Source organism: Fistularia commersonii, chromosome 12 (assembly GCF_037954325.1).
Source record: "Fistularia commersonii isolate RoL2024-O1a breed Wild chromosome 12, RoL_Fcom_v1.0, whole genome shotgun sequence".
In the NCBI taxonomy this organism is placed as follows: domain Eukaryota; kingdom Metazoa; phylum Chordata; class Actinopteri; order Syngnathiformes; family Fistulariidae; genus Fistularia; species Fistularia commersonii.
The window spans coordinates 5205701-5231408 of record NC_141295.1 but is presented as its reverse complement, the minus strand read 5'-3'; the positions used below and the strand labels follow the sequence as shown (position 1 = coordinate 5231408).

The window sequence follows — 25708 nt, the reverse complement described above, 5'->3', positions numbered from 1 at the left end:
CTGCCTCCTTTCATTTTCCAACACCGCCTCGCGTGGCGTCCTCAGATCCGGCGTTAGCAAAACTGTTTGCTAACTGTAACCAATTAGACAGGAGGTCCCAGAAGCCGCTGGTTAACCCGTATTGTCTTCCACAAGCCCGGCACCTCCCGCCGTTCTCATCTCTGCTCGCCGTCCCGCCGAGGACCCCCGCCGCTCGCGGACGGCGTCCGTCGACGTGAAAAGCAATTATCTTTATCGCGCACCGAAGGGGGAACTACAGCCTCGCGCAGGCTGTAGTTCCCGATTCTGGGGCGACAACAAAAATGGAGGACGGTTCTGGAGGTTCGGAGCTGAAACCGGGGGTTGTCCTTTCAGCGCCCCAGGCAGACGGCGTGCGGCGGAGGCTGATGAAATGTATGGAAAAGCAAAAACCCGCCTCCCCGCCCTCCTGCTTATACGCACCGAGGGTTTAAAGCGATGCGCGCTTTCCATTTGACGGGTACTCTGTGAGTCCTGGATCAAAACAGAAAATTGCTTGTTCTTGTAGGAAGGCTCCTCTGGATTACCCGAAATCCTCCCTTTCAGATGTTACACCGCAGGAATGGAAAGCGCGATACCACGGTAACGCGGGGTGGTGTTTATCGGCGACGGGCCTGACTCTGGTCTCCTCCTCTGTCCACGCAGACGTTCCCTGAAAGCGGAGCAGGCCTCTCCGGAGGCGGACGAGGACGACGGCCCGCTGCAGAGGAGCTTGCAGGACGGCCTGAGGGAGAACTACATCAGGTCCAGCTCCTTCAAGCCCCCGCTGGCTCGCTCCCTGCGCATCAAGGAGGAGCTCCTCAGCCAGAAGCACCGGCTCCTCAGCCAGCCTCCCGCCCTCTCGCTGGCCAACCTGGAGTCGGCCGGCTTACTCAATCACGGGCAGTGCCACTCCGCCGTCGGCCAGAAGGGCCCCTCTTCTTTTTGGGGGGGCAAGGCCCACCTGGACGGCCTGATGAAATTGAAGCAGGCGGGCGGAGCTCTGGGCGGGGCCCTCAGCGACCTCAAAGATCTGCCTCCGTTCCTGGAGAATCACCACCACAACCACCACGGAGCCTTCTCCTTCAAGGGTTCCCTCCACCACCACCACCACAATCAGGGGTCCAAGGCCCAGCACCAACACAACGAGGTGCTGGGCAAGAGAGACCAGGGCCACTCGCCCCCCGTGGACCTGAAGATCCCGCAGGTCCGGGGCATGGATCTGTCCTGGGACTCCCACGCCTCCGACCTGTACGGCTACGGCGCCATCGGGGCGGGAGGCGGCGCCGTCGGGGACAACTCCTTGAGCCGAAAACTCCGAGCCATCCTGCCCAAGCAGAACCGGCGAGGGGGAAGCCTCGGGAGCCTGCTGGACGGCGGCGCCGACTACTGGAGCGCCGATTTGGACCACTCCGGCTCCGGGCCGGCGTACTCCACGTCCGACGCCGAGGGGGACCCCAACTCCAAACAGCCCAGGAAGAAGAGGGGCCGCTACCGCCAGTACAACAGCGAGATCCTGGAAGAGGCCATCACGGTGGTGATGAACGGGAAGATGAGCGTGTCCAAGGCCCAGAGCATGTACGGCATCCCGCACAGCACGCTGGAGTACAAGGTGAAGGAGCGTATGGGAACCCTGAAGAACCCCCCAAAGAAGAAGCTCAAGCTGATGATGAAGATGGAGGCCGGCGGCCAGGACTTCCCCGCCGAGTCGGAGAACACGCCCACCGCCACGCCGAGGGACGACGGCCCTCCGCCGGCGGCCGCCGAGCTCAAGGACGATGTGAAGGAGGAGACGGACGACAATTTAAAACCGATCGACTAAAAACGACAAACACGTGAAAACCTCAGTCAAAATGACAAAAGCGATTCGCAAACGGACGTGGGCTTCATTTGTGCCAATTTCTTTTGCAGTATCCGGGTGAGCACAAGCGCAGGGATAACACGAAGATTCTTGAAAAGACTGAAGAAACACAAAAAAAAAAAATTACTCGGATAAATCGGATGCTTTTTTTTTTTTTTTTTTTTTTTGTTTTTTTTTTGTTTTTGTTTTTTTTTTTTTTGTTCTTGGGTTTTTCGCGCGAGCGAAGCCCGAAAGCGCATCTGTTTAGGTTTTTATATCCTGAGACGAACAAACGCGGAGAACGACGAGAGTCGAAATGACAATTCATGAAAATTTCCTTAAGCATGCTGATAATCCCCAGGCCAAAATCCCGCCCCTGCCCTTTCTCTGAACTCCACGCACTGAAACGCCGCTGCTTCTGAACGCAGTTTGGGGGAGCGGATGACGGGGAAGGTCGGAAAATGTAAGGAAAAAAAAAAAACAAAATGGACAAATTATCGCCCCGTGCCCGGCTCGAGGAGCCCCGATTGGTAAGTGGACTGATTCTTACGTTTGAAGCCGACTCTTAAGGTTTTAATCACGACATCGATATTACTCACCAGGGTTCTGAATCAAAAAAAAGACAAAAAAAAAACAACAAAAACAAAAAAAAAAAAAAACATTTGCCAGGTAGCCATGATGCTTAAACTGCAAAACCTCTCTCTTCTCCTTAAGACGTTCTACTGGTTTCTGTGTGGACGAGAGCGACACCGAGCCGTCCTTTGTGAACGAGAAACGACACACAAAAGTCATTCAGGGATGCATGTTTGTGAGTTTCGTGAAAAACTACTGACTTCTAGAATCACTTCTTTGTTCCTCTACCTTTGCGTTTCGGTTTGATTTCTCTTTGCTTTCTTTTGCACTACACTCTGGGTCTGGCGCTTACGGACCAGGTTACCTCGGCATCGTTGCCCCTCGCATCATGCACTTATTATGGTCTGTCTCTGAAGCCCAGGCGCGACCTCGCAACGGGTCGGAAGCGCGACCGGCGCCCGGCCCGGCCTCCGCTCCACAGATCGGGGCGCGGCCCGGTCGCCGGCCGCCTCCCCCGACCCGCTCAGCGTCTCGCTCCCGATCCCCGAAACGGCCGGAGCCTCCGTGGCTGAACTCCGACCCCCGGTGAACATCTTGGCGGGCCTTTTTGGGGATCGGGAGGTGAAACTCTGCTGCTATCTAGCTGATTTTCTAGCTTGTAGGAATTTTTTTTGTTTTGTTTGTTTGTTTTTTTCCCTTTGACTTCTAAAGCTATTTTTTTAAGCTAGTCTCTGCTAACAACAAACGCATCGCTGATTTTCTTTTTTTATCCTTTTCAAACAAAACCAAGCAGAGGTGGTTTAGCTACTGACGTTCTCCTCCATTGAATTTTAGACCGTTTCAAGGCAGTTTTCTTTGACGATGTGCATTTATAGACCTACTGGGGTAGTAGTGGGCGGGCAATATGCAGTGAGGGGAGGGGTAGTAGATAGCGGCGAGGAGAAGGCAGATTTAATATATTATAAATTATACTGACTGAGAAAAAAAAAGCCAATCCTTGAATCTGGAAGATTTTTCTTTTTCTCCTAGCGTTTTAAACTCAGGGTAACTGAGGAAGAGGATGTGGGTTTCACTGGGACCTATAGTTGACAGGAGGACAAGACATACCTCTCGCCATCGCTCCGTCTGCAGGACGAGCTACTCGAGGAAACCTAGCCGCTCTGCGGCCGACACACACGGAGACGAATCATAAAGAGAAAAAAAACACACACACACACACGCATAGACGTTGGCTTCGGGGGAATTGAACTCTGAAAAAGCACTTTTCAAAACAAAATGAAACAACGAGAAATCGGAGACAAAGAACGGCGTCCCGGTTTGCGCACCTGGTGAAAATACGCAATTTGGCGGCGCCGACTGGTGCGGAGCGTGGGCTAATTGTTTTCCCCGCCAGAGAGCGCCAGGTGCGGGCGGTCGGAAAGGAAAGGAAAGGAAAGGAAAGGAAAGGAAAGGAAAGGAAAGGAAAGGCTCCGCCAGGAGATTAGGAAAGCTTTTTCGGTCGCGGGGGGGTTCTTTAGTTGGTCCGTCCGTCCGTGTGAGCGCGACACACAAACGTCGTTCGCGCCCTTCAAGAACCGATTGTACGTTCCATCGATTTCATTTCTTTTCTGGGTTATCCTCCTGGGAAATGGCATGCACCACCACCCGCCCCCCTCAGCCCTTTTTAGTATTTAATCATTCATTTACTACCTGTCGCGTACAATCTTCACGGTTATTGACGACCCAGTTTTAAACTCTAGTCAATTAAAAAAACGACCCCTTTAAAAGGTTGTCGGGGTCCTCGTGCATGAAATGCGCCCAACACTTCCGCGACGCCCGGCGTCCGAAGTGTCTAAAAGGCGAGCGTCGCCGAATAAGACGAAGGCGTGCCGAAACCGACGACGGGCTGGTGCGAAAAACCAGAGAATTGGCACTTGATGCACAGAGTTGCATGGAAAACTCCAGCGGCACTTAAGACACCAAAAGTATTTATTCCCCCCCGCCCCGGTGCATGCCATTCGGAGGCCGCCCTCCGCCGCCGTTTGTCTTTTCGTTTTCTCTTCTCGAAGAAACCTCATATTTTCACGACACACTTTAACAGAGAATATCTATTTATATACATTTATGGTAAATACTCACAGGATGAATGTAGTCACATGAAATGAAATATCTCTAAACTCCACAGCCTCAGCAGTGTTGCGTTGATGATTCAGCTCTTTCCTTTCTCGCTTTGCGTCTCTTTTTCTTTCCCCGGAAGCGGGCGCGCAAACAGTAGCCTTCAGTACTGTAAATGTCTCAGGATCGAGCCGACGGGACGGGCAGCAATATTTGTCAGTCGGAGGAAGAATAAAAATAAGAAATAAAAGAGAGAGAGAGAGAGAGAGAGAGAGAGAGAGAGAGAAAGGCGCAGACGTAACTACCTGTACTAGATGTAACTTATGGACGTATTTATCTATATAAAACTATATATTCTGCTGGTCGCCCGGCCAGGTTCTATACCTCAACCTGAAAATAGACTCCTCTCGGTGCCTGGAACTCTGACAACCCCCCCGCCCCGGTTCCCTCCGCTCTTTCTTTTGCTTCCTTGTCTTTTTACCGCTTTTCTTTGGCCTCCCTGTTTTCGAAGGGAATCTCCCGCTGCCGGCCTGACCCATATTTGCCACCCTGACCTCCATCCGAATATCTCCTCCTCACAACAATCTCAACCGATGGAGAGATAAAGAGCGGAAAAGACGAAGAAACGGGGTTTGCTGGGGCTGCTCCGGTTTACCCCCGGAGGCTCCTCCTCTTCGGGGGGGGTCCTCCCTGATTTCGGGGCGTAACTGGACTCCGGGGTGAAACCGGACCGAGGCCTTTGTGTGGGTTTTCCCGGAGAGGGGGGGCAGAGCGAACCCGCCTGGTCCGCCGTCGGTTTTAAAAAGATTTTTATCTGAAGCGGCGGACACTGCAGCGCAGAGAACACGACGCAACCCATCATGTATTTATTTCACTGTGTTTTTGTTGTTTTTTTTTTTAACCTGCAGTTAACCAGTCTTTTATATTTCAGGGTTTGTTTGTTTTTTTTACACATCATTCTGTGTCTCTGGCGTGAAAGACCGTCATGAGAAACAAAAGTCAAGCAACTACTGTAACCTCACACACCAGACGCCGCCCGGCTCGCCCGGCGCCGCGGGGCCTCCACCGTTTGTTTCCGCGCCCGGTCGTGGTTTATACCTCAGGTCCGATCACTTCAGAGCAGCTGATTGTACACAAGGAACACAAACATCCAGGAGAAGCGCGATCTTTCCGGTCCGGCTCATTCCGCAGTATCTGGAATGAAACGTCTCGTTCTTTCTTTCTTTCTTTGAATAACGGTTGCTTCCCCTGGTCGCCGCCGTCACTCCGCCTGACATTTTCCTTTCCTCTGTTTTTCTTGTACGAAAAAAAGAGAAATTCCTTAAATGCCAGGAGTCAGGTGTATGTGAATACAATGCCGTATTCTCTTTAGCACATCCAGCGCAGAGCGAACACACACACACACACACGCACACGCCTTCCCTCACATCAGGTCGCCATACTTTGTGTGGGTGGTTTGGATGTATAATTATGTCTCTTTTAGCGGCGGGTAGGTGTGTTCTGCCGGCGGCCCGCCTGGCTCATCTGGGTTCTGACAGGGAAACGTTTCCCGGCACTGCCTCCGTGGAAAAAAAAAAAAAAAACACCCCTCCGTTTTCTCATTGTGCTTCTGACAAAGACAGTTGGTTGCCCCACCCCCACCCGTGCAACCCCCACCCCCCGCCCCGTCTACGCACGGCACTAAAACACACCCCGACCGCGTCGGAGTCAAGTGCAAACACAGGCCCGATGTGTCGGAGGGTTCTGCCCGTGTCCTCAGAGCCGGCCTGGATCATCTGCGGTAAAAAAACTCGCCTGATCAAGAGCGCGTTTTGGCCGGATGGCAAAGATTCTCCCCCGATCGGTCGCCGTGAAACCCCGTGTTTGGCGGGGGTGCAAACGGTGCGCTCACTTGCAAGCAGGCAGGCAGGCAGGCAGGCAGGCGGCCGGGGGAAGTGAGATCTGGCAGGGGAGAAGGTGGAAATTGCCAGGTGTTGAAGGAGGTTCCAGGTGACGGGTTCTTCTGGTTCTTTTCCAGCTTGGTGGTACAAACACCATGGAACCCCCAACTCCGGGTCTCTTCCAGACCCCGAACCACTGAGCCGTGAAGTTTGTCAGTGAACGTGAAGAGAACCCGCCTGTTTTACAGGCTCGAGTACTTTTCCGCAACTTCAATTTGGCCTTCTGCCATTCTCCTCCAAACCCCGACGCGCTGCTCACTCAAGAATTTATCCTGCGCCGCTCTGCAGCCTTCAAAAGAAAGAAAGAGAGAAAAAAAAAACAGAGGAAAAGGGGAAATGGTGGCGGCGGATGAAAGCGACATTTCCACTTGGTGTTAAAAGCCTAGCTGTGCTCTCCGTCTCCTGCAGTCATTTACCAAAGTGGAGCTAATAGACGCGTTAAAACCTGCGCGCTTCAAATGTCAGCGCAGCCGTGAACGCCAGACAATTGGCCCCTTGCTAACGGCACCGTTTTCAAAGCAGGGATTTGTTACGAGCTAAAAGCGCCCCCCCCCTCACACACACACACACACACACACAAACACACACACACACACACACAACATTGACCTGCTGAACTGCCGGTCGACAAATGTGGCCGGCGTCCGGCCCGGAGTGGGAGAAGCCTCTTTGCACGGAAATGAAATTCAAAGCTAGCCAACACCAGCAGGCTCTAGCGCACCCTGGTCATGTGACACTACCACAGCAAAGACCAATCGCGCGATTGGCTATTGATAGACAACTCAATGACTACTCAAAAAACATGCCGGCGGTTGGTTGCGGCGTCCGCGTTCGCCGTCGGAAACTTGGCCGACGACGCGGACGAGCAAGACGGCGGCTAAAAGCAGCTGATCTGAAATTAGAGTGCGAGAACGAGTCGCGGGAAAACCTGGCGGCGGGAACGCAGCGTGGCGCGGCCCCTTTGGCGAGGTGTCGCGTGTTGCCATGGCGATCCCGGAGCGTTCGTTCCCAGATGGAGGAATCCGGGGACGGCAGAAGAGCGAATAAAAAGCAGGGAGATCGACATCAACCCCCGGACGGCTGTCCGTCCTGGAGGCTCTGACGCTCCCGGGTCTTTTCATGCTAATCCGAAGCCTTAACGGCGGGTCGACCGGGTCGGACGCGGGTCGGCCGCGGGCTGAGCGCGGCCGAGCCATGGTGGCGGTTTGTCTGGGCCTCCGACTTGGCGCCGACGGTGGCGTCGTTTGTGTCGGACGGTGATTGTTCTGTCAGTCAGGCGCGGCGCGGGGCCGGAGGCGCCGTGATCCACGGCCACCTTTCGCAGCCGTTTGAAACTGTCACATCCTGTGATGAAAAGCCGTGACCCGCCTCCGTCGCCGCCGCCCCCGCGCCGTAACTCTGTCACTGCCTTCCATATCCTTGGCCGGCGGAGCGTGAGAAGCGGCGCTGACAACCCCTCCTTTATCCCCGGAGAGACGGCCCGCCACGGGTCCCTCGCCGCCATTTCCGTAAACTCGGTGACGCCTCTTTCGAGTCGTCCTCTCTTCACCGGTCTTTTCACGGAGGCTTTGCCAAACGTTCTCCTGAGGAACTGTAATATCGCACACACACACACACAGTAACACACACACACACACACAGTATGCATGCGTGTGGACTTCAGGTGATGTCATTAAGCCGGCTCCTGGGCCGTGAAGGTGGTTGAACGTCTCCAACCTCCTGATCTGAGGGTTCGGGGAGAAAAAAAAAAGCCTGTTTGACTTTTCGCCGCCGTCAGACGCCGGAGCGTCGCTGCGATCCTCCTGTAGCTTCTCTTTTGAGTGATTCTCCAATCTCTTTCGAGCTCCGCGTCCGTGACAACCCGGCGCCCCCCGGTCATCCATCTTTCCCGCGGGCTGGTTGCGTTTTGTAAAGCGGAGGAACGGCGCCGAGGCCGGATCAACACTCCTTCAAACGCCCCCCACGACTTTTACTGCCAAAACCTCTCGCTCCGACTGGCGAATGCCGACTCGTCGCTCAAAAGGAAAAAAAAAAAATGAAACATAAACAACGGGAGAAGAAAAAAAAAAACAACTTTTATATTGTTTTTGACTGATTCTCTATGTTGTTTTCAGCCAAATACTTTTCAGTGCTTTATAAACAGCAAGGATTGTAAATATGAAAAACTCAAAGCAGGGGAGGCTCCTGGAGCTCCATCAACAGTCCACCTCCTTGATCCTCTGGAGATCAAAACTTACAAGACTTGGACTGTTGCCTTCCTGAATGTCAACGTTAGGAAAGCTGCTCACGAAACCAAAATAAAACAAAAAAAGAGGCAAAAATAAGACGTCAAAAAAAAAAAAAAAAAAAAAAGAAAGAGCGCTTTGACTGAATCTGCATTTGGGAAAGTAACAATGAGTGTTCTTTCTTTCTGTCTTTGATAACGTTTTCCATCGTAGTGTTTCTCGGTGTGCGAAAAATGTAAAGAAGAAGAAAAAAAAAAAAAAAAAAAAAGTACAACACAGAATACCTCAGAAGAACTCCATTCAACCTCCACGACCTCCAGATAGTCAGAATCTGTCCATGAACAAACACGCCTCGCGCTCATTTCCTCCCCGCTTCTTTCGCCACGAAGCGGAGGTCGCGTCGCTCGCGTTCCACGCCGCCTCGGCCTGAGCGCGTCCCCGTCGCGCGTTCTCCATCCTCGGGAAAAAAAAAAACCTCCCCGATCTCCGACCTTCTGGCGGCCCCGGTCCACGTCCTTGGACTCTTCTGACCTAAAGACCCGCGGCCGAAAGACGGAGAGGCGAGAACTTGGAACACTTGAAAACCACAAAGTCCCGACTTCCTTCCTCTTCCATATCTCCTTTGTCTACTTATCTACTCGCTTATTGTTGTTAAAAACTGAATGTAAAAAAAACAAAAAATAATAACATTTAATGGAAAAAAAAAACGCAAACACAACTAACCTCTAATTTAACTATACATATTTAAGAAGAAATACTCTATATGTGCACATAGATTTACTATACAAGCCCCACACAGACACACAAACACAAATGCATAATGTAAATAAAAATCTCTAACGTCATATGCTTTTATTTTGAGAAGGAAGAGGACGAGCCTTTTCCGTCGATGATTCAGGGAAACAATGCAGAAGTCCAGTGCAGTATCTTGGCTAAAAATCACTCCCTCTCTGTTGCTTTGGATGTTTCTTGATGCGTTCTCGCTTGTTGACCCCGCCGCCCCCCCACGATGTAGCATAGGGCGACTTGAGTTTTTTCCGTTAGCAGAAGTAGTAGTAGTGGTAGTGGTAGTGGAACTAGGATTTAGTGTATCTGTAGTCTTTTGAAGCCTGTGAAATAAATGGAGGTTTTCGGGGGCAGGGAGGGCGCGGGGACGGTTTTTATAAGCGGACACTGTAAAGACAGTATATTTATGAAGATGACTTGGACTTGAGAGTCACTCGGGGGGGTTCAGGTCGGTTGTACATAGAACTGCTTTACCTTTCAACCCTTGCCTGTCTTTTTCTCAAGCGAGGTGAAACTGTACATTTTAAAAGGCACTGGCGTGTTTTTAAGGTGTGGGGAAGTGTGTGTGTGGGGGGGGGGGGGGGGTTGGCCATCCTGTCCGGGGTTCCCGCTAAAAACCCGACAGATATCAGAGTGGCTGGAAAACCCGGCTCCCCCGAGCCTCCCGGGGGAGGCGGCTGGTTTCGGGAGGGTCGACCCTCGATATTTTTGCATGCTGGTGTAAATACTCCTCCATCAGCCCCCGCTTCGGGGGGGCTGGTTAATCCAAAAGCGCTTTTCTTTGGATGTCGTCCGCAGGACCCATTCCGATGTGTTGTGTTTCGTTTCGTTTCGTTCGGAATATGAGATATTGCCCTTGAGAAAACAATCCCTGTCCCGAGGAGAAGGAGCACCCGAGGTGTTTGTCCGTCGCCGCAGCAGCTTCGTGGCGGCTAAAGCTCTTTTGCAATCATTTTCCCCCCTCGTGTTTGGCGACCCAGTGCAAACCTGCGCGGCCGCGCGACAAATCCCCCTCTTTGTTTTTTCCGTTGGGTTTCGTTATTCCCCTCAGTTGTCGGACCACGTTTGAGCCTCGGATCTACATTAGGAGGACGGATCTACCTGTGCTCTTGGAGAAACTCAAAGGACCGGTGTGTCAGCTCCAAGCACCAAACCTCTCAGCGGATCCTGAATGTCTGTAGGAAAAGGCGCCTTCCAGGCGACTCGCAGGCGGAAATTACATTTTCTAGACGCCCTCAGGGACCCTCAGCGACACTGCTTTCACTCCTATTCAGGTACTTAACTTACACCGAGGTCTAGCAGGGATTATCGCCACAGCCCATTTTCGCGAGCCTGCTCCGACGAAGGCCGAATTTACCTCTGACATCCCAGCCAGAAGCCCTTTCGGTTTTTCCCTCGACCTCGGAGTTCGATCCCCCGCCGGTTCCCTCCCTCCTCCCCCTCGGTCGTCTCTGCTCTACTGCCGTCTTTGGATTCTACCGTTGGATGAATGTAGAATCTCCGTCGAGTCTTTTGTTCGCATCTCACTCTCCCATTCCACTCGCCTCGTCATCCACGCGGAGCGTCGCGCCGCCGTCGTGCGGCTACGAAACGGCAACAGTACAACTTACACAACTGACCTCTGATGAAAAAAAAACATCTCACAAGATGTGCACAAAACAGCGGCGTGTTTCATATATATATATATATATATGTATACATATATATATATGTATTTATGAATATGTTGTCACTAAACGCCTCCACAAACCCTAATACGGTGGACATCTATAATGCTGCTGAACGTTTAAGGTTACAGCGAGTTTACGGTCAGGTATCCGTGGGGTTCAAAGTGCTAACTTCATTTGTTTTCTCTCTGCTGCCAATGGAGAGACACACACACACACACCACACGGGGGAATGTGACAGAAATGCCTTCAGTTCTTCTTAAGCTTCAGGGAATATAAACAACCGAGTCGGTATCTCGCGTACAAAACGGCGGCGGCAGGTCGTCTCCGCCACGAAGCCGTCGTTTCTCTTACTTTCTGCCGCGGTCGACCGCCGGGCTTGCCAGTCGGTGTGTTTTCTCCTCGGAGAACGGCCGGCTCCGCGATGTTTGGCGTATTTGGTTTCTCTCGCGACGACCCGGCGGCGGAGGTTTGGCGAGACCCGTGTTGAAGCTTTCCGAGGATCCCTCTGGATATCCGTGTCCCGTTGTGAGAACGATTCTCTCCGACATTCCTGACGTTGGTTTTCGGTCGCAGCCCGGTCCGGGACCGGTCGCCGCAGGAAGCGTTGACGCCGCTTTTCTCTTCCTGCTCGCGGTCCGTCGTCCTGACGGGCGGCCGCGCCTGTTGTTTTTCTTCTTTTTTTATTTTGGGTTTGACGATATACCTCATTCCTTCAGTCCAGCAGGCCCTAGGGGGCACTGTGCCGATTCTCAGGGCGCCAGAGCCCCCTTTTTTCGCGGGCTTGGTCCACCCCCACCCCACCCGCCCCCTTCGGACTGAGCCTCGCTAACACAAACACACACACGAACACACATACGACGACATTTACACTTAGGCTCTCCAAAAAAAAGAAAAAAGAAAAAAAAAAAAACATGAAAAAAAGAAAAACCCAATGGACCTCATTTTCAATACTGTTTACAGTTTGACAAAAAAATGTATAATTTAAAAAATATTTTTCTCATACTGTAGTTTTATTTATGTACAATAATTTCTTTGGTTTTTGTTATTTTGTACCTTGTGACCTGGACGTCTAGGCTTATGATATCAATGTCCGTGTAAATGAGCACTTAACGGGGATCACCGATGTCGGTTTCGTTTGATTTGCTGCACTACTTTACCACGACCCTCTCACTTTTTCCCTGTTTTGAAGATGAATCGGATTTGTTTTCTGATCAGGCTGGTAAAGAAGAAATCCTCCCATGATGTCTGTGATTTTTTTTTTTTTTATTCTAATTTTGAAAAACAAAAAAAAACAATGAAAGATGATTTTGTTTTCTTTCCACTCTTTTTTTTTTTCCAATTATTATGATTTCATTTTGCATTAAACATCAGGCGACGCTGATTAGATCTGTCTTTGTGCATGTGTAAAATATTTTACTGGTTATGTTATATTCAATTTGGTAAGAAAAAAAAAAAAGAAAGTTGCCATTTTCGCCACACATTTCAGCTGTAACGTTGTGTGAGGTAGTATTCACTGGATGCTAGTACCTTCTTTTCAAAACCACTATTCTTCTAATAAATTTTGTTGTGAAAATAAAGCCTGCTCTGGTCCGGGTGTCTTTTTGCCCCCACGGATCCTTCCTGATGATCTGCACCCGCTGAGAAGCTGCGGGAGCCTCCACGTCAGGCCTGGCGATATGTTTATTACCGGCAGCATATTATTGTTTTTTGTTCATTATTATTTTAAAGACAATGATGTCGGGGTGGGGGAGTTGCAGTGGGGAGGATGAATCATCGCAAAGTGGGTTAATTACAGGAGGGCCTCGTACATTGTTTGAGACTCTAATCATAAGAGCTGCCGCTCCCCGGAGCAGCGTCGACGTGACGGAGGATAAACACACTTAATAACTTCTGGGCTTAGGAGATTTTTTTCCCCTCAGAAAAGCTAACTGAAAAAAGGCATAGAGATGCAGCGTGTTCTGCCCAGACCGGGGTAACTAAACCAGCCGGAGGTCCCCGCAGGCCGAGCGCAGTCCCAGCACAGGAAGTGGACGGGGAAAGGCGGGCGCCGGGGGCCGCCGGGACGACGGCGGGCCCCGAGAGAAGGGCTCCTCCTCCTCCGAGCGGAAGGCGGCGTCTTCTCGGTCACTCTGGCGTCCAGAACACACACCTCTCGTTCCCGTTCCACTTCTCTATCTCAACCGCCCCCCGCTCTCGACTACCTGGCGCCTCGTAGACCATCTTCGTTACAGACCGCCACCTGATGAGTGCAAAACTGCATAATAGCACACCCGCTGATCAGTTGTCATGACGATGGATTGTGTGTAATTTGATCCAACGCATCATTTTTCCGCGCTGAGCAGAAAATAAAAGCTCCGGGCCCCTCGGAGGATCACATTTATTTATATGTTGTCCTCACATATTCTAATTACTTCCAATGCTTTGGAGCAGAAGCTCAAGTTTTGAGCAGAGGCGGCTTCACAAACACGTGGGAGCGCTTTCCGTTCCGGGGCTCATTATTTTCCAGCCGTCCGGGGACGAGTCGGCGCGGCGGACGGCGACGAGCCAAAGACTGGATCCGCCTCTCAGGTAAGAACTGTCAGACTAAACGTTGGATGCCTTCTGCCGGTCGTTCTCCGGGGTCTGACCGCCTTTCTTCAGCCCAGGAGGTTCCTCTGGGTTTCGGTACGGCGCCGGCATCCGCGGGACACGAGCCTTCATCTCATCTGACGTCTTGCATCCGGTCTCTCTCGGACCGGCACCTGGTCTTCAAATGGATCGGAACGCAGAGGAAGAATCACAGCAGCAGCCACAGAACCCGAGCTCATTGGCCTCCTCGGGCGTCTGATGACTTGAAGTGAAAGGGTGAACTGACACTCCTCTCTGGGACTCTGAACTTCTTCCTGATCCCTGTGGGAAGATGGTGGCTTCTGGACGCCAGAACAAACACCTCCCTTTTCAAACATCAGAAGATCAGGCTCCCAGGGAGTTTTTACATCTGAATTAAAAAAAAAAAGTATCTCCTTGCATTCCTGGCCAGTTCAACCAGATTCATCGTCACAGTATTTCAGTCAATATTTAACCCGTACGGCACTGATCTGACTATGGGTCCAAAGTACTACGGTCTGTGTTTTACAAGTAAGATACTCAAGGTACCGAAGTATTACTCTTTAGTATTGTATCTTGAGTGTTACTGTCTCTCCTCAGGTCTCCATGACAGTGGCGGTCTGGTGATCTGTCCTTTCCCAGGTCTTCAGGGTCGAGACCCTCTAAGTGCATCACAGTGATCTATTCAACTCCAAACATTCAGCTCTGTTTGTTCTCAGACCTTCTCCGCTCGGCGTCTCCTTGGTGACACGGAGGTCTTGTGACTCGGGACGGCACGGAGACATCAGAAGTGGCTCTGCATCCGGATCCATCAGAAGAGATTATTCCTTCTAACTTATCAGATTGTTGGTGCAAGCGCTGCGTGCATTGCTGCACTGTTGTCATGGTAGATGAAGCCTAGCGTGCATCCAGACCTTCTGTTCGAGGAGCCCTGGCAGGAGAGCCTCCTACTGCTGCTCGTCTAGAAGGTCGAAGGTCTGATCGCTTTATCTCGTCCAGGTTCTACAGAAACCCGTCGGTGACACGTCAGGAAGCGTCTACAAGGTCCTCGAGCGCATCGGCGCCGATCCTGAGTATTCATTTGAGCGGCGTGAAGCACGGGTTTTGTACTTGTGAAGCTTTTGTCTCTTAACTGGTGCTTTAAAAAAAAGGCTTTTGAATTTCACATGAAAATGACAAGCGTTTCGCCAGGTTCCTGACAAAAACATCCTTACTATGTACACCGCTGGAGGAGTGGAGCATGTTACTGAGGGGCAAAGGTTTCTCCAGAGAGAGAACGCAGACTTGAGGGATCTAAAGGGAACGTGATCCAGGACTGAGTTACAATTTCCAGCGTCTCTGGGAGAAGCGGATGTTGGAGGTTGTGGGTAACTGGATGAAACGGGCCTGGTTATTCTAACATGCTGATGGAAGTAAAGATTAGTGTCAAAACTTAAATGGAGATTTCTGCGGCAGGAGTTGCAGCAGGAGGAGAGTGAGTCACACGGAGCTGAGATGCGATGTGTCTGGATCCATAATAACGCCTTTCAATTTGTTCAGTGTCGGGCCGAGGAACATTATTTGACAATCAGATCTGAACCGCACGTCGGATCGCCCGCAGAGAGTCTAATCGGTCGTAAAGACAAACAGAGCTCCGTCGGTGGCATAAAAATCAGAACGGGCCATTGCATCCGCACAGCCAGTCTAATATGCCGATAGGGAAAAGCGTGAGGATATGCCCTGGGGTGCGACACACCCAACGCCACGCCGAAACATGCGTGAATCGGGTTTCAAACCTCGTCGACGGCGCAGCCATTTTTAAAATACAAACCTACTAGCAGAAACTGGTAAAAACTTTTCTCTTTCAGGACTTTTTACTGCGCTGATGCTTGAGCTGCCCCAGATAAGGTTAGGCACCAAGTTAGGCTATGCAGCGTGTGTGTGTGTGTACGTATGTGTACGTTTTTGCCTTAAAAAAAAAAAACAGCTTACTGTTCTGTATATTTCCTGTGCATCTTGTATTTGCAAGTGTTATTTGCAATCCTTATGTCCTCTATTGTAAGTCGCTGTGGATAAAAGCATCTGCTTAATGTAATGTAATGTAATGTAAAAGAGACTCGTCGGCTTCCGGCACCACAGATCACGGTGACAACAGATGCTCCAAGTTCGGCAGAAAAACTAGAATTTCTCTCAAAAGACCTTGTCAGGACAGAAATGACACGGGTTTCCTGGATCTACTGAGCGTCAGCTCGACCTGGCAGTGTGGAGACCAGGGGCTGATCCAGATAGCGGGGATTCAGCGGTGGAGCTCCTTCTGCAGCCAGGATCCAGTAATAATTGCACAGCATCTTACGGCGGGAAAACATCTCTGGAATCATTGCTTTTTGCAACACTTGACAAGTGAAACGTTAAACAAAAAATTGTCACGGAGGAGGCACTTCAGGCACACGGTAGCGTCGGCAGCAGCAAAGAAGCGGGATTAAGTGAAGGAGGAATACCTTGAACAGTGACAGCGAGTCCGTCTTTGACAGGCGGTGAACGCTGACGCTTCCACTGAGTCCACCGTGTCGGCGAAGTCTCAGATCAACGAAATACAGCCGGCAGAACATCGGCCTCGCCGGCGTTTGAACAACATCTGAGCGCTTCTTCACAAATGTCACATCCTGAGTACCAACGGAATTCTGTTTTGGATGTTTTTAATGGGTGTAACAAAGATGGACTTTCCCGAGATTTCCGTCAGGAAAACATGTCGAGGGCACTTGATAGTCTTTGCTTTTTGATGGGCGGTGGGAACGTTGCTCATCATGAGAGACCTCGCCAGGGATTCTCAAAGACGCCGGTGCAGTAAGAACGACAAACACGCCGAAAATGAGATAATTGCAGCGTCTTCGTCGGGGTCCCTTTTGTGAAATACGATTCTGCAGGAGCAGATTTTTCCCCTCCAGGAACATGAGAAACATCTCCAGACAAATGTATCTGCTCTGGCTCATCTGGCGATGACGCTGACCTCCAGGGCAGCAGCCTCGTCCTGATCCTTGCTTTTGCACACAGGCCCGTAAAATGTCGGCCATTAATCCGGCTTGAAGGCACGCGCGTGAAGAAGGTTCCGGTCGGGTTCAGGAGAGAGTAGCTCGGGGCGCGTTTCGGCTGAAGGAGCCGGATTGTCCCGGGTCGGCCGAGATCGAGCCACGGGCGAAAAGTCAAAATCGTGACCGGCTCGGACTCGTTACGCGAGGATGATTAGTTTGAATGGAGTCTGACATTAAGGAGAACTCGTTTCCTGGTTGAAGCGCTGGCTAACAGTTAATTAAATTGAGGTTGTTATTGACATCTGAGTGATTTTTATTCCTAAAATTTGATTTGGCCCCCGGCAGTCCGGGTTGGTTATTAATAATGGCAGGAGTAAGAGGCGATCCATCGCAGAGAGAGATGCCTGCAGCCACCGGATGTCAGTCAGATGAATTAAACACTCGGACACGAAGTGTTTAACACCGCGGAACGACAGGCGAAGATGGAGAAAAGAAAACAAGACGAGCCGCAGGAGAGCAGACGGAGTCAGGAAACCACGGGAGCCGACTGGGAACAACCGCCGTCTCGGGATATCGAGGTGGACTTTGGCCGACGGCCTCCTCGCAGCTCCGCCAGGGCGGCCGCTTCGATCTCAGAGGACCGGCGGCCGCCGGGGTTGGTGAAGTCAGACCCGCCGACTGGAATATGGCGGACGAGCTCAAGGCGGACCCGGCAGGAGACGGATCGGGATCAGGAAATCAGCGGCCTGGAATTCCACATCGATATTGAATAATCTGCTTCATGTTTATTTGCCCGCTGCCAAGTTGAAATCTTCTCACGCTGCCAGTTCAACATAATAAACATGCGGCGTTACAACCATTACGTGAGACAGAGGATACATCGCTGAGAATAAACGTTTCCAAGATGTCCAAATCACAGTGACTGCAAGAACCATCCAGGACTAGAATAGTGCCCGGGTGAAAGACGCTTATGGAACCCCTAAACCTGTTACCGCTAGATTTGCAATTCAAAACTTGAAATGTGACAACGCGGTTATATTTGGTGCAACGTCGGGCCGTTTCTAGCGTTGCTGGCTGTCATGCAGCAGAAGAATTGCCTCAGGTTTCCCGCAGCCTCTCATCTGTACGTCAGTCCTCCTCTAACATGGATCAGACCCTCCTTTCTTCACTCCTCAGCTGTGTTTTGATTTTAGAGAAACAAATTGAGATGAAATTCAGGAAATCACCTGTAGTTTAATGGATCAATCAATCAATCATCCTCAGTACTGTGCCGGTGTGCTCTGGTGTCCAGGATATATTAATCCAATTAAATCATTTGGAATTATTCTATTAAGCGGGGAAGTCCTGAAGTGAAGATAATATTAATATGGTTAGGGGCCTCACTGTCCCCGCTGACTTCCCATCATGCCTTCCTGCACGGGTCCTGTCGCACCGGTCAGACAGGAATTAAAATGCGTTCGCCGCAAAATGACAAAAGGTCTCCAAAAGCCTGAAACACGAGTGCGTTCGCCCTGCAGCGGCCGGCACGTCCAACCCTCCCGCGGCCCAGGCTCTCTGCTGCAGCACCGCAGGACGGCGGCAGAAAAAGACAAATAACTTTTCAGGGAGCAGGAAGTAGGTCATCCTCCTATCAAATATTTATTTCTCTCACTATGCCTCAGGCTCCAAAAGGACTCCCTCTTTAGATACTGCGCCTATAAGCGCACAAGTGTGTGTGTGTATGTGTGTGTGTGTGTGTGTGTGTGTGTGTGCGCGTGCATGCATGCATGTGGTTTCACACTCCTCACATGTGACTTAATTTGACTCTATAGACGTTGACTATTTGGGTTTTTGTTCAGGACACCTATTCTATAGGTCCTGTTGTTGCTTGGGTTAGATTACCATGACAACACCCAGCTCTGTGCAAGGGGACATGTGATATCACTCCCACAGCCCTGTTTTTAATGATGTCCACCATGCAAACAAGGTACTGAGTCTGTGATTGACAAGAGGCCATTAGCCGCTAAGCTAACCCCGACCACTGTGGTTTCCAGAAAAACAACACAAACACCTCACGATGCGACACGGCTTTGCTCATCCACAGAAACAATCACAGCTCAGTGCTAGAATTCCTGGTTCGCTGAAACTTAGAGAATCCGACACACTCTTAGTCACTCTCTCACACACACACGCACACGCACACGCACACACACACACACACACACACAACTAAGATAGAGGGTTGCTTGAGGATTTGGCTTTTATGCTTATGATTCAACAAAGATGAAAAACCTTTACTATCCAGTGTGATCTCTGAGGGACTTTCGATGTTTCATTGCAACGACAGCTTCAAACTTCACCAGCTCAATCTTCCTTTCCCTCCTCCTTCGGGGTCCAAATTAGAAACGCCGCTCGCCCATTAGAGCCTCTGACGGCTCCCGTCGAGAGACCCGACCGGTGAAAATTTTAGTTTGAAAATGTCCTCCCGCTCGCGACCTTTGGCCCACCGACACGGACGCATTTCCCGGCTCCGTGCCTGTTTTTCATACACATACAAAACGGCGTGCTGTGAGAATGTCAGCAGCCCCATCAGAGGCCCCCCCCGCTGGGCGTGCGGTTGCCGGGCCCAGCAAGCCGCCCCATTACTGATTAATGGAACCACATCGGCTCCGTTCAATTAAGACTGAGCGTCAGCCCTATGGGGCCCCCTCCCCGGGCCCGTCTGGGCCGGGGTCGGCCGCACCACGCCGCGGACGGCCTAACAAGCTCTCGCGGTGGCAGGAAGGTGAACCACTCACTTTAAGGCTTAAAACCAGCTTGATGTCTTCTCCCTCTATTTGATTCTTTCGCAATTTAATTTGCGATTTAAAAGCTTCCGCCGCGCAGTTAAAACTAAAAATGGCCCCTTTAGTCTTCTCTCCCGGCATGAGGTGAATAATTGAAGATCTCCTCCGGTCAGGGGATCCACACACACACACACACACACACACACACACACACGAGACAGACTGCTGGACGGGTCACAACCAATCTGGGCTTTTTCCACAAACACAAACCAGCTGCACCGGCTCCCACAGCCCCCCGTGGCTGTGCAAGGAAACAACACCGAGTGATTTGTTATTATGCCGTTTTAAAGCCGGCAGCTTTGTGAAACCCCTGGCCACCGGAGGGGCGGCGACAGAACCGGAGGGCAATTTCCACCAGGAAAAGTTGCAATTTTTTGTAAATCGCTTTGGAAAAAAGCGTCTGCTAAATGACTGTAAATGTAACCAGGGAAAACTGCACATCAGCATACACTGCACCGTTTCATAAATCTCAACCTGACACACATCAAAACCTTTGTTATTCCCACTAATAACCAAAGATTAAATAATAATAGAAAGTAATCACACTTCTTTACAACCTCCAAGTAGAACCACACAGCCCATGGACTTGACCGGGCTCCCTGCCGAGACCACCGGCAAAATCAATTCTTTGATTGGCAATCTAATCACTTTGACATTTGGCTGTCGGCGCAGCTGCATTGTTTGCGGGCACAATAAAAACACAGCCTTTAGAAGACCAGAAACATATAAATAAAAAGTCGCCTAATCGAGGCGTTTGGTTTAACGCTACAATCCGCAAAGCATTGTGGGTAAACCGCCGTCGCTGCTGCTGCTAGCGGCCTTACCTTACCTTTCCATTGCCCATCTCTTCTTCTTTAATCCCCATTTTCTCTGGAAAAACGCTCAGAATTCCGGTTAGAGTCGCCGTAAATCCATTAAATCCCAAAAGGCATCGGACTCCCAGAGCTCTCCCCTGCAGTGTTGGAGGCAAAATAGCCGACCGTTAGTGACGCACTTCCCAGTTAGCACTTAGCCAGTTAGCTGGTACTTCGATCCCAGCTAGCCGGTTAGCTTGTCGTTATTAGCCAGGCTCCAGCAACTTAAATGCCACGAAAAAAATCCCATTTGTGATTCTTTCTCTCTTCCAGGTTACTTTTTCTGTCCGGTTCCGTCGAAATATATCCGTTTTTTGTCTTTTTTTCCTCTTTCACACGAACCGTGTTAGTTTTGCCCGCCAACTGACGTCTGTGGCGGAGCAGGAAGTAGATACCCCGCGCGACTCACCGCGTTTATGTAAACAGCGCCCCCTAGTGGCGGGAGTTGGAACTGCCGTTCGTTTCCTCAAAACACAAGCATACAAATGCCTTGTTTTTTAATCAGCTATTCTGATTATTATTATTATTATTATTATTATTCCTATGATGAAGATGATGGCGATTACTATCATGAAGTTGTTGTTTAAGTAATAGAGCTACTACATATTTTTTCTCATTTTTGCTGCATTTTCATTTTTATTTTATTACATTAACAACACCAACGCCCTGGCAGCGCAACACTTTATCACAATCACAGACACTTTTTTAAGGAAATAATTAAATACACCTTGTCTGTCCTTGTCTGTGGAGGTTCTCGGTCATCCGGGTCAAGTTGAATTCTTGTCGAAATGTTCTGTTCTTGGCAGCTGGACTTCTTCACTTGAAGACGTTTCGCCCCTCATCCGAGAGGCATGAGATAACTAGATATAACTAGCCTGATATAAAATAACTTGGCAGTTATGTTCAAACCTTGCAACTTCAGCTGCAAATTTTCGAGGATTTAAATCCACGGGCATTGAAAAAGACATTTTCAGGAAACACACCTTTTTGAAAGCGTTTCATTGTTTGGTGGCGTTGGCTCTTGCCATTGGACATAAATGTGGAGAACACCTGTTGCTGTTGTGTAGAAATTGGCGAGGCCATGCGTGGACACCTTGAATTTATTCATTTCAGAATCAGGGAGGAAAAAAGAAATTGCTTCACACAAAGAATCTGTGAAAAACCAATGTTCAACTTTAAGTTCATTAACCGTCACCGCATTCCAGAGCACCGGCTAGTGGATTTCTAGCATTCGGAACCGATTATTCATTAGGTTTTGAGGTAACTATGGCAACCGAAATCATGAAAAGCACACAAAGCAATCCCAAAGTGATGAATTAGGAGTGGATTTGAAAGAGGCTGAGAGAAGCAGACGGCGTCGCGTCGAGTGGATTTCAACGGCTACTTAAAGAGTTAGCGGCGGCGCCGGGGGCGGAGCTTAATCAGCCATTAATCACCGACACGAGCGCGGAAAACCCACGCCGGACCTCGGACTTTATCTGAAAGCCTCCTCTGATAATTCGAAGCAGGAGATTCGTCACTTGAAATTCTCTTAAGGTTGATATTGCGCATGAACCGGAGCTGTGGGGGTCAAAGGTCAAAGTCCGACGAGGGGCCGGTCCAAATCCTTCCCATCTCGATATGTGTGTTTGTGTGTGTGTGTGTGTGTGTGTGAAGGCCGGCGCCGATCACGGGTCATGCATCGCCTGACCGGCGTATCGACCTTTCAACCCGCCGTTGGGGGGGGGAACGGCGAGGAGCCAAAACGGGAGCCTCCTATTGGACGACACCCGACGGATGAAAAAGAAAATAAAAATAATTAAAAAAAAAAAAATAACACTTCAGACCGCGGCTTTTATCAAGCCGAGCGGCGCCCAGGGCTTCCCGGCGATCCGATTGGTTGACGGCGCCTCCTCCAAAGATGTGGCCATGAAATCATAGATATAATAGAAATAATAGATAATAATAGAGCCGACGTTCTCGAGTGAGGATGAGAAAAAAAAAAGAAATCTGGCGGTGAGATTTGAATGTGAAAGGATCGGCTGAGCAAGGTCGCCTGGGACGGAGCGCGGCGGCGGCGGCAGCGGCGCGGGCCCACGCCGGTCACCTCCCCCCTCCGACTCGCGCTCGGCAACCGACTAAATATTCACTTTGCCTCCGGCGTTCTCTTGTTCAAGAACAGACGGAGAAACCCCTCCCCCGTTTCATCTTCTGCTTTTTTAATTCTCCTCAACTTCGCCTTTTCCCCTTCATCCCGAATCCTCATTATTTTGTTTTTTGACCGGACCGCGCAGTGTGTGTGTGTGTGTGTGTGTGTGTGTCCATGCATGTGTGTGATGAGCACCTGGAGACCACTAACCATGATCATATCAATAAAAGGACATCTGCTCTCCGGTGGAGGAGGAGGAGGAGGAGGAAGACCTGCTCGGGTGGAGGAAAAGGGAGGTAAAAAGGAGAAAATTGTACTTGCAGATGGGAGGAAGGGAAGGAACGTGGGAGTGAACAAAGAAGAGCAAGAAGGAGAAGGTGAGGAGCAAACAAAGGAGAGGAGGATTGTAAAACTCAAGGACGAGAGGAGAGAGACGGCCACGCCGAATCCCCTCTTCCATCTCTTCAAGAAACTCATCGTTTCCATGACGATAGCCAATGCATGCTACGTTGCATCGGCATCGCCCCGTGTGATGTCACTTCCTCCCGCGCTCCGACGGGAACGCCGGGAATTAGCGGGAGCGCTAAAATTGACATCCGGTAACTTCATTTTTTTTTTTTTTGCTTCAAAAACCCGCAAATAACAGCAAACTTACGACTTCAGACAGACCTATATCTTGACAAATGGGCACCCATTAAAAAATATTTGGAGAGTTGAAGATATTATCTCTATTTGACTGAGTTAGATGTTTTTTTTTTTAGTTTTATTTTATTTTTTAGTTGTTTTTTTTTTGTTTTATTTTATTTTATTTTTTGCTTGCTAGTGAGGAAATAAGTGTCCTATAAAGAATATTGTATAATGTGTATCGTGTTATGAGGTTTTGTAAGAATGTGTGTGACTCTGTTAAGGAACCTGTTCTGATAAATGTTCAAAAAAAAAAAAAACCCCACAAATGATCGAAAACTTGTTTCGAGTTTTATCTACCGCTTTAATTTAATTTAATTTTCACCTGTTTTTAGTTTATCTCCTGTTTTTTAATTTGATCTCATTTTATTGTTGTGCTCTGCTCTGCTTTGCTTGTAAACTTGTCAACCCTGAAAATGAGGGAGACCTCAGTGGTCTTACAAGTATAAATAAAGGTTATTATTATCATTATTGATTTATTGATTGAATCGATTGATCAGTTATCTGACAACCGGCTCGCCACCTTTTCATCACGGCGAGCGTATATTTTTTTCCATCCTTTGTGTGCAGCTGATCATAAGGCGCTGGAGGGGGGGCTGGGTGTGTGTGTGTGTGTGTGTGTGTGTGTGTGTGTGTGTGTGTGTGTGTGTGGGGAGACTTTATTGGAATTGGGGGGTTGGGAAGGTGCTGCCACCGTTATTTTATTCTCCTTTAAAAACACGACGGCGAAATGAGCGGAGGTGCGCTGGTGGTGGCGGCGGCGGCGGCGGACGGGAGGGGGGTGGAGGCCCGGGCGGGTCGGGCTGCAGGGGTGGAGGTGGGGTAGATGGAGGCGGCCGGGGGCGGCAGGGGGGGCTGTCAAAGCCGATGGGGGTATATATTATGTTTTATGGTTACAAGGGGACACATGAATCACTGTTTCATTAAACGGCCTTAGTCTCAAGAGCGCCGCCCCGCCCCCTCCCATATCCTCCATCTTTTTTTTTTTTTTAAAGTGTGTGTGTGTGTGTGTGTGCACTCTCCTCCTCCTCCTCACCTCCAACCTGCAACCCCCCCACACACACACACACACACACACACACACACACCGCCCCCCCCCCTCCGCACCCCGCGAGCTGCCACCTCCCATTGACTCAGCAGGGACGGGCCGTGACACAATGGGGTCAAAGGTCGTGGCGACGACGACAAAAGGGGGGTGAAAAAAAAAAAAAGGAGGCGAAGGAGAGAAAAGACAGGAGGAGGAACATCTTTTTATTCAATAAATAGGAAAAAGGAGGGATTAGTTTGTCCGGGAACTGAGGGAGACGTTACCATCACGAGACGCCACGTACAAAAATACCAGGATGGAACCAACATCAAACGCATCAGAGGTTTATTATATATATGTATAGATATATTTATATTTTACAATTTGTTAGCCTGCTACCGTTCGAGTATAATGCCGATAAAAGCTACGTTAGTTGGATCCCGATCGGAAAGTTAGGGACCGATAAATAGGACGTGAAGGAAAAGGCTGCTTTTCTTTGTTTTTCGCTTTTGTTTACGGCGCCGTCGGGCCGCGTGACGCCTTCACTGACCCTCCTGACGAGTCCGAGAGGAGGCGTTCGGCCCTGGCGTGATGAGCGAGTGACGCGCGCACACACACACACACACACACACACACACAGAAGAAGAGACGCCGTCATAAAACACTGCGGTGATGCTGAAGGGTCCTCACAAAGATAGACATTCAGGATACCCCCGCCACCTCGCTGGTTGCCATGGTAACCCGAGCTTGGCCTCCGTGACCCTTGACCCCCGGAGGCTCTGCTGGCGGGTTCAGCGGGTTCTCGGTCTCAACACCAAAGCGTCGTTAGCCTCGTTTTCAAGCCGCGCGACTAAACGAGAGTAGCTTTAGGATTAGCTTAGCATTAATCGTTCTGGACGGAAGCATCTGGAAAGCTCAGCCGTGGCGCGAAGCCGCTAACGCCTCCCTGCTAGCCTGTCCTTTAGGGATAGGCGCTAGGTCGCTGAGCATATCGTGACACTTAGCATGCTACTTAGCATGTTAGCATGCTAATGTGCTAGCACCGCTCAACACAAACCGGCATTAGCCTCAGAACCGTCCAGGATTATTGATCATGGCGATCGATCGGATTGAAGACCTTTGTGTATTTCAACTTGTGCCACCCACGCGTGTGTGTATGTGTGTGTGTGTGTGTGTGTGTGTGTGTGTGTGTGTGTGTGTGTGTGTGTGTGTGTGTGTGTGTGTGTGTGTAAACAGGGGTCTTCATGAACTCACTGACCCCTCGTTCCCGCCCCGGCTGGTGTTTAATCCTTCCACACATGGATCTTGTTTTTCCAGACGCTCTTTGTTTCCATGGTGACGGGGGGGAGGGGGGGGGCATGAATTTATTGATTAGTTTAGAAAAATATTCTTTAAAAATAACCAAACATGCAAAAACGGGTCAAATTTGGAGCTAAAAAAAAATTGGGCTAATGGGGTCAGGAGGGGTCAC

At 50.1% G+C, this 25708-nt stretch overlaps 1 protein-coding gene across 1 annotated transcript in view; it reads left to right on the top strand.

The window, feature by feature from the left end:
* lcor (ligand dependent nuclear receptor corepressor) overlaps positions 1 to 12702 on the top strand; it is a 38002-nt gene extending 25300 nt beyond the window's left edge. Inside the window, exon 7 of the mRNA XM_086156581.1 lies at positions 664 to 12702. Coding sequence (XP_086012707.1) covers positions 664 to 1819 — 1156 coding nt within the window. The 3' untranslated portion in view covers positions 1820 to 12702. The remainder of the gene's footprint in view (positions 1 to 663) is intronic.
* The last annotated feature ends 13006 nt before the right edge of the window (positions 12703 to 25708 follow it).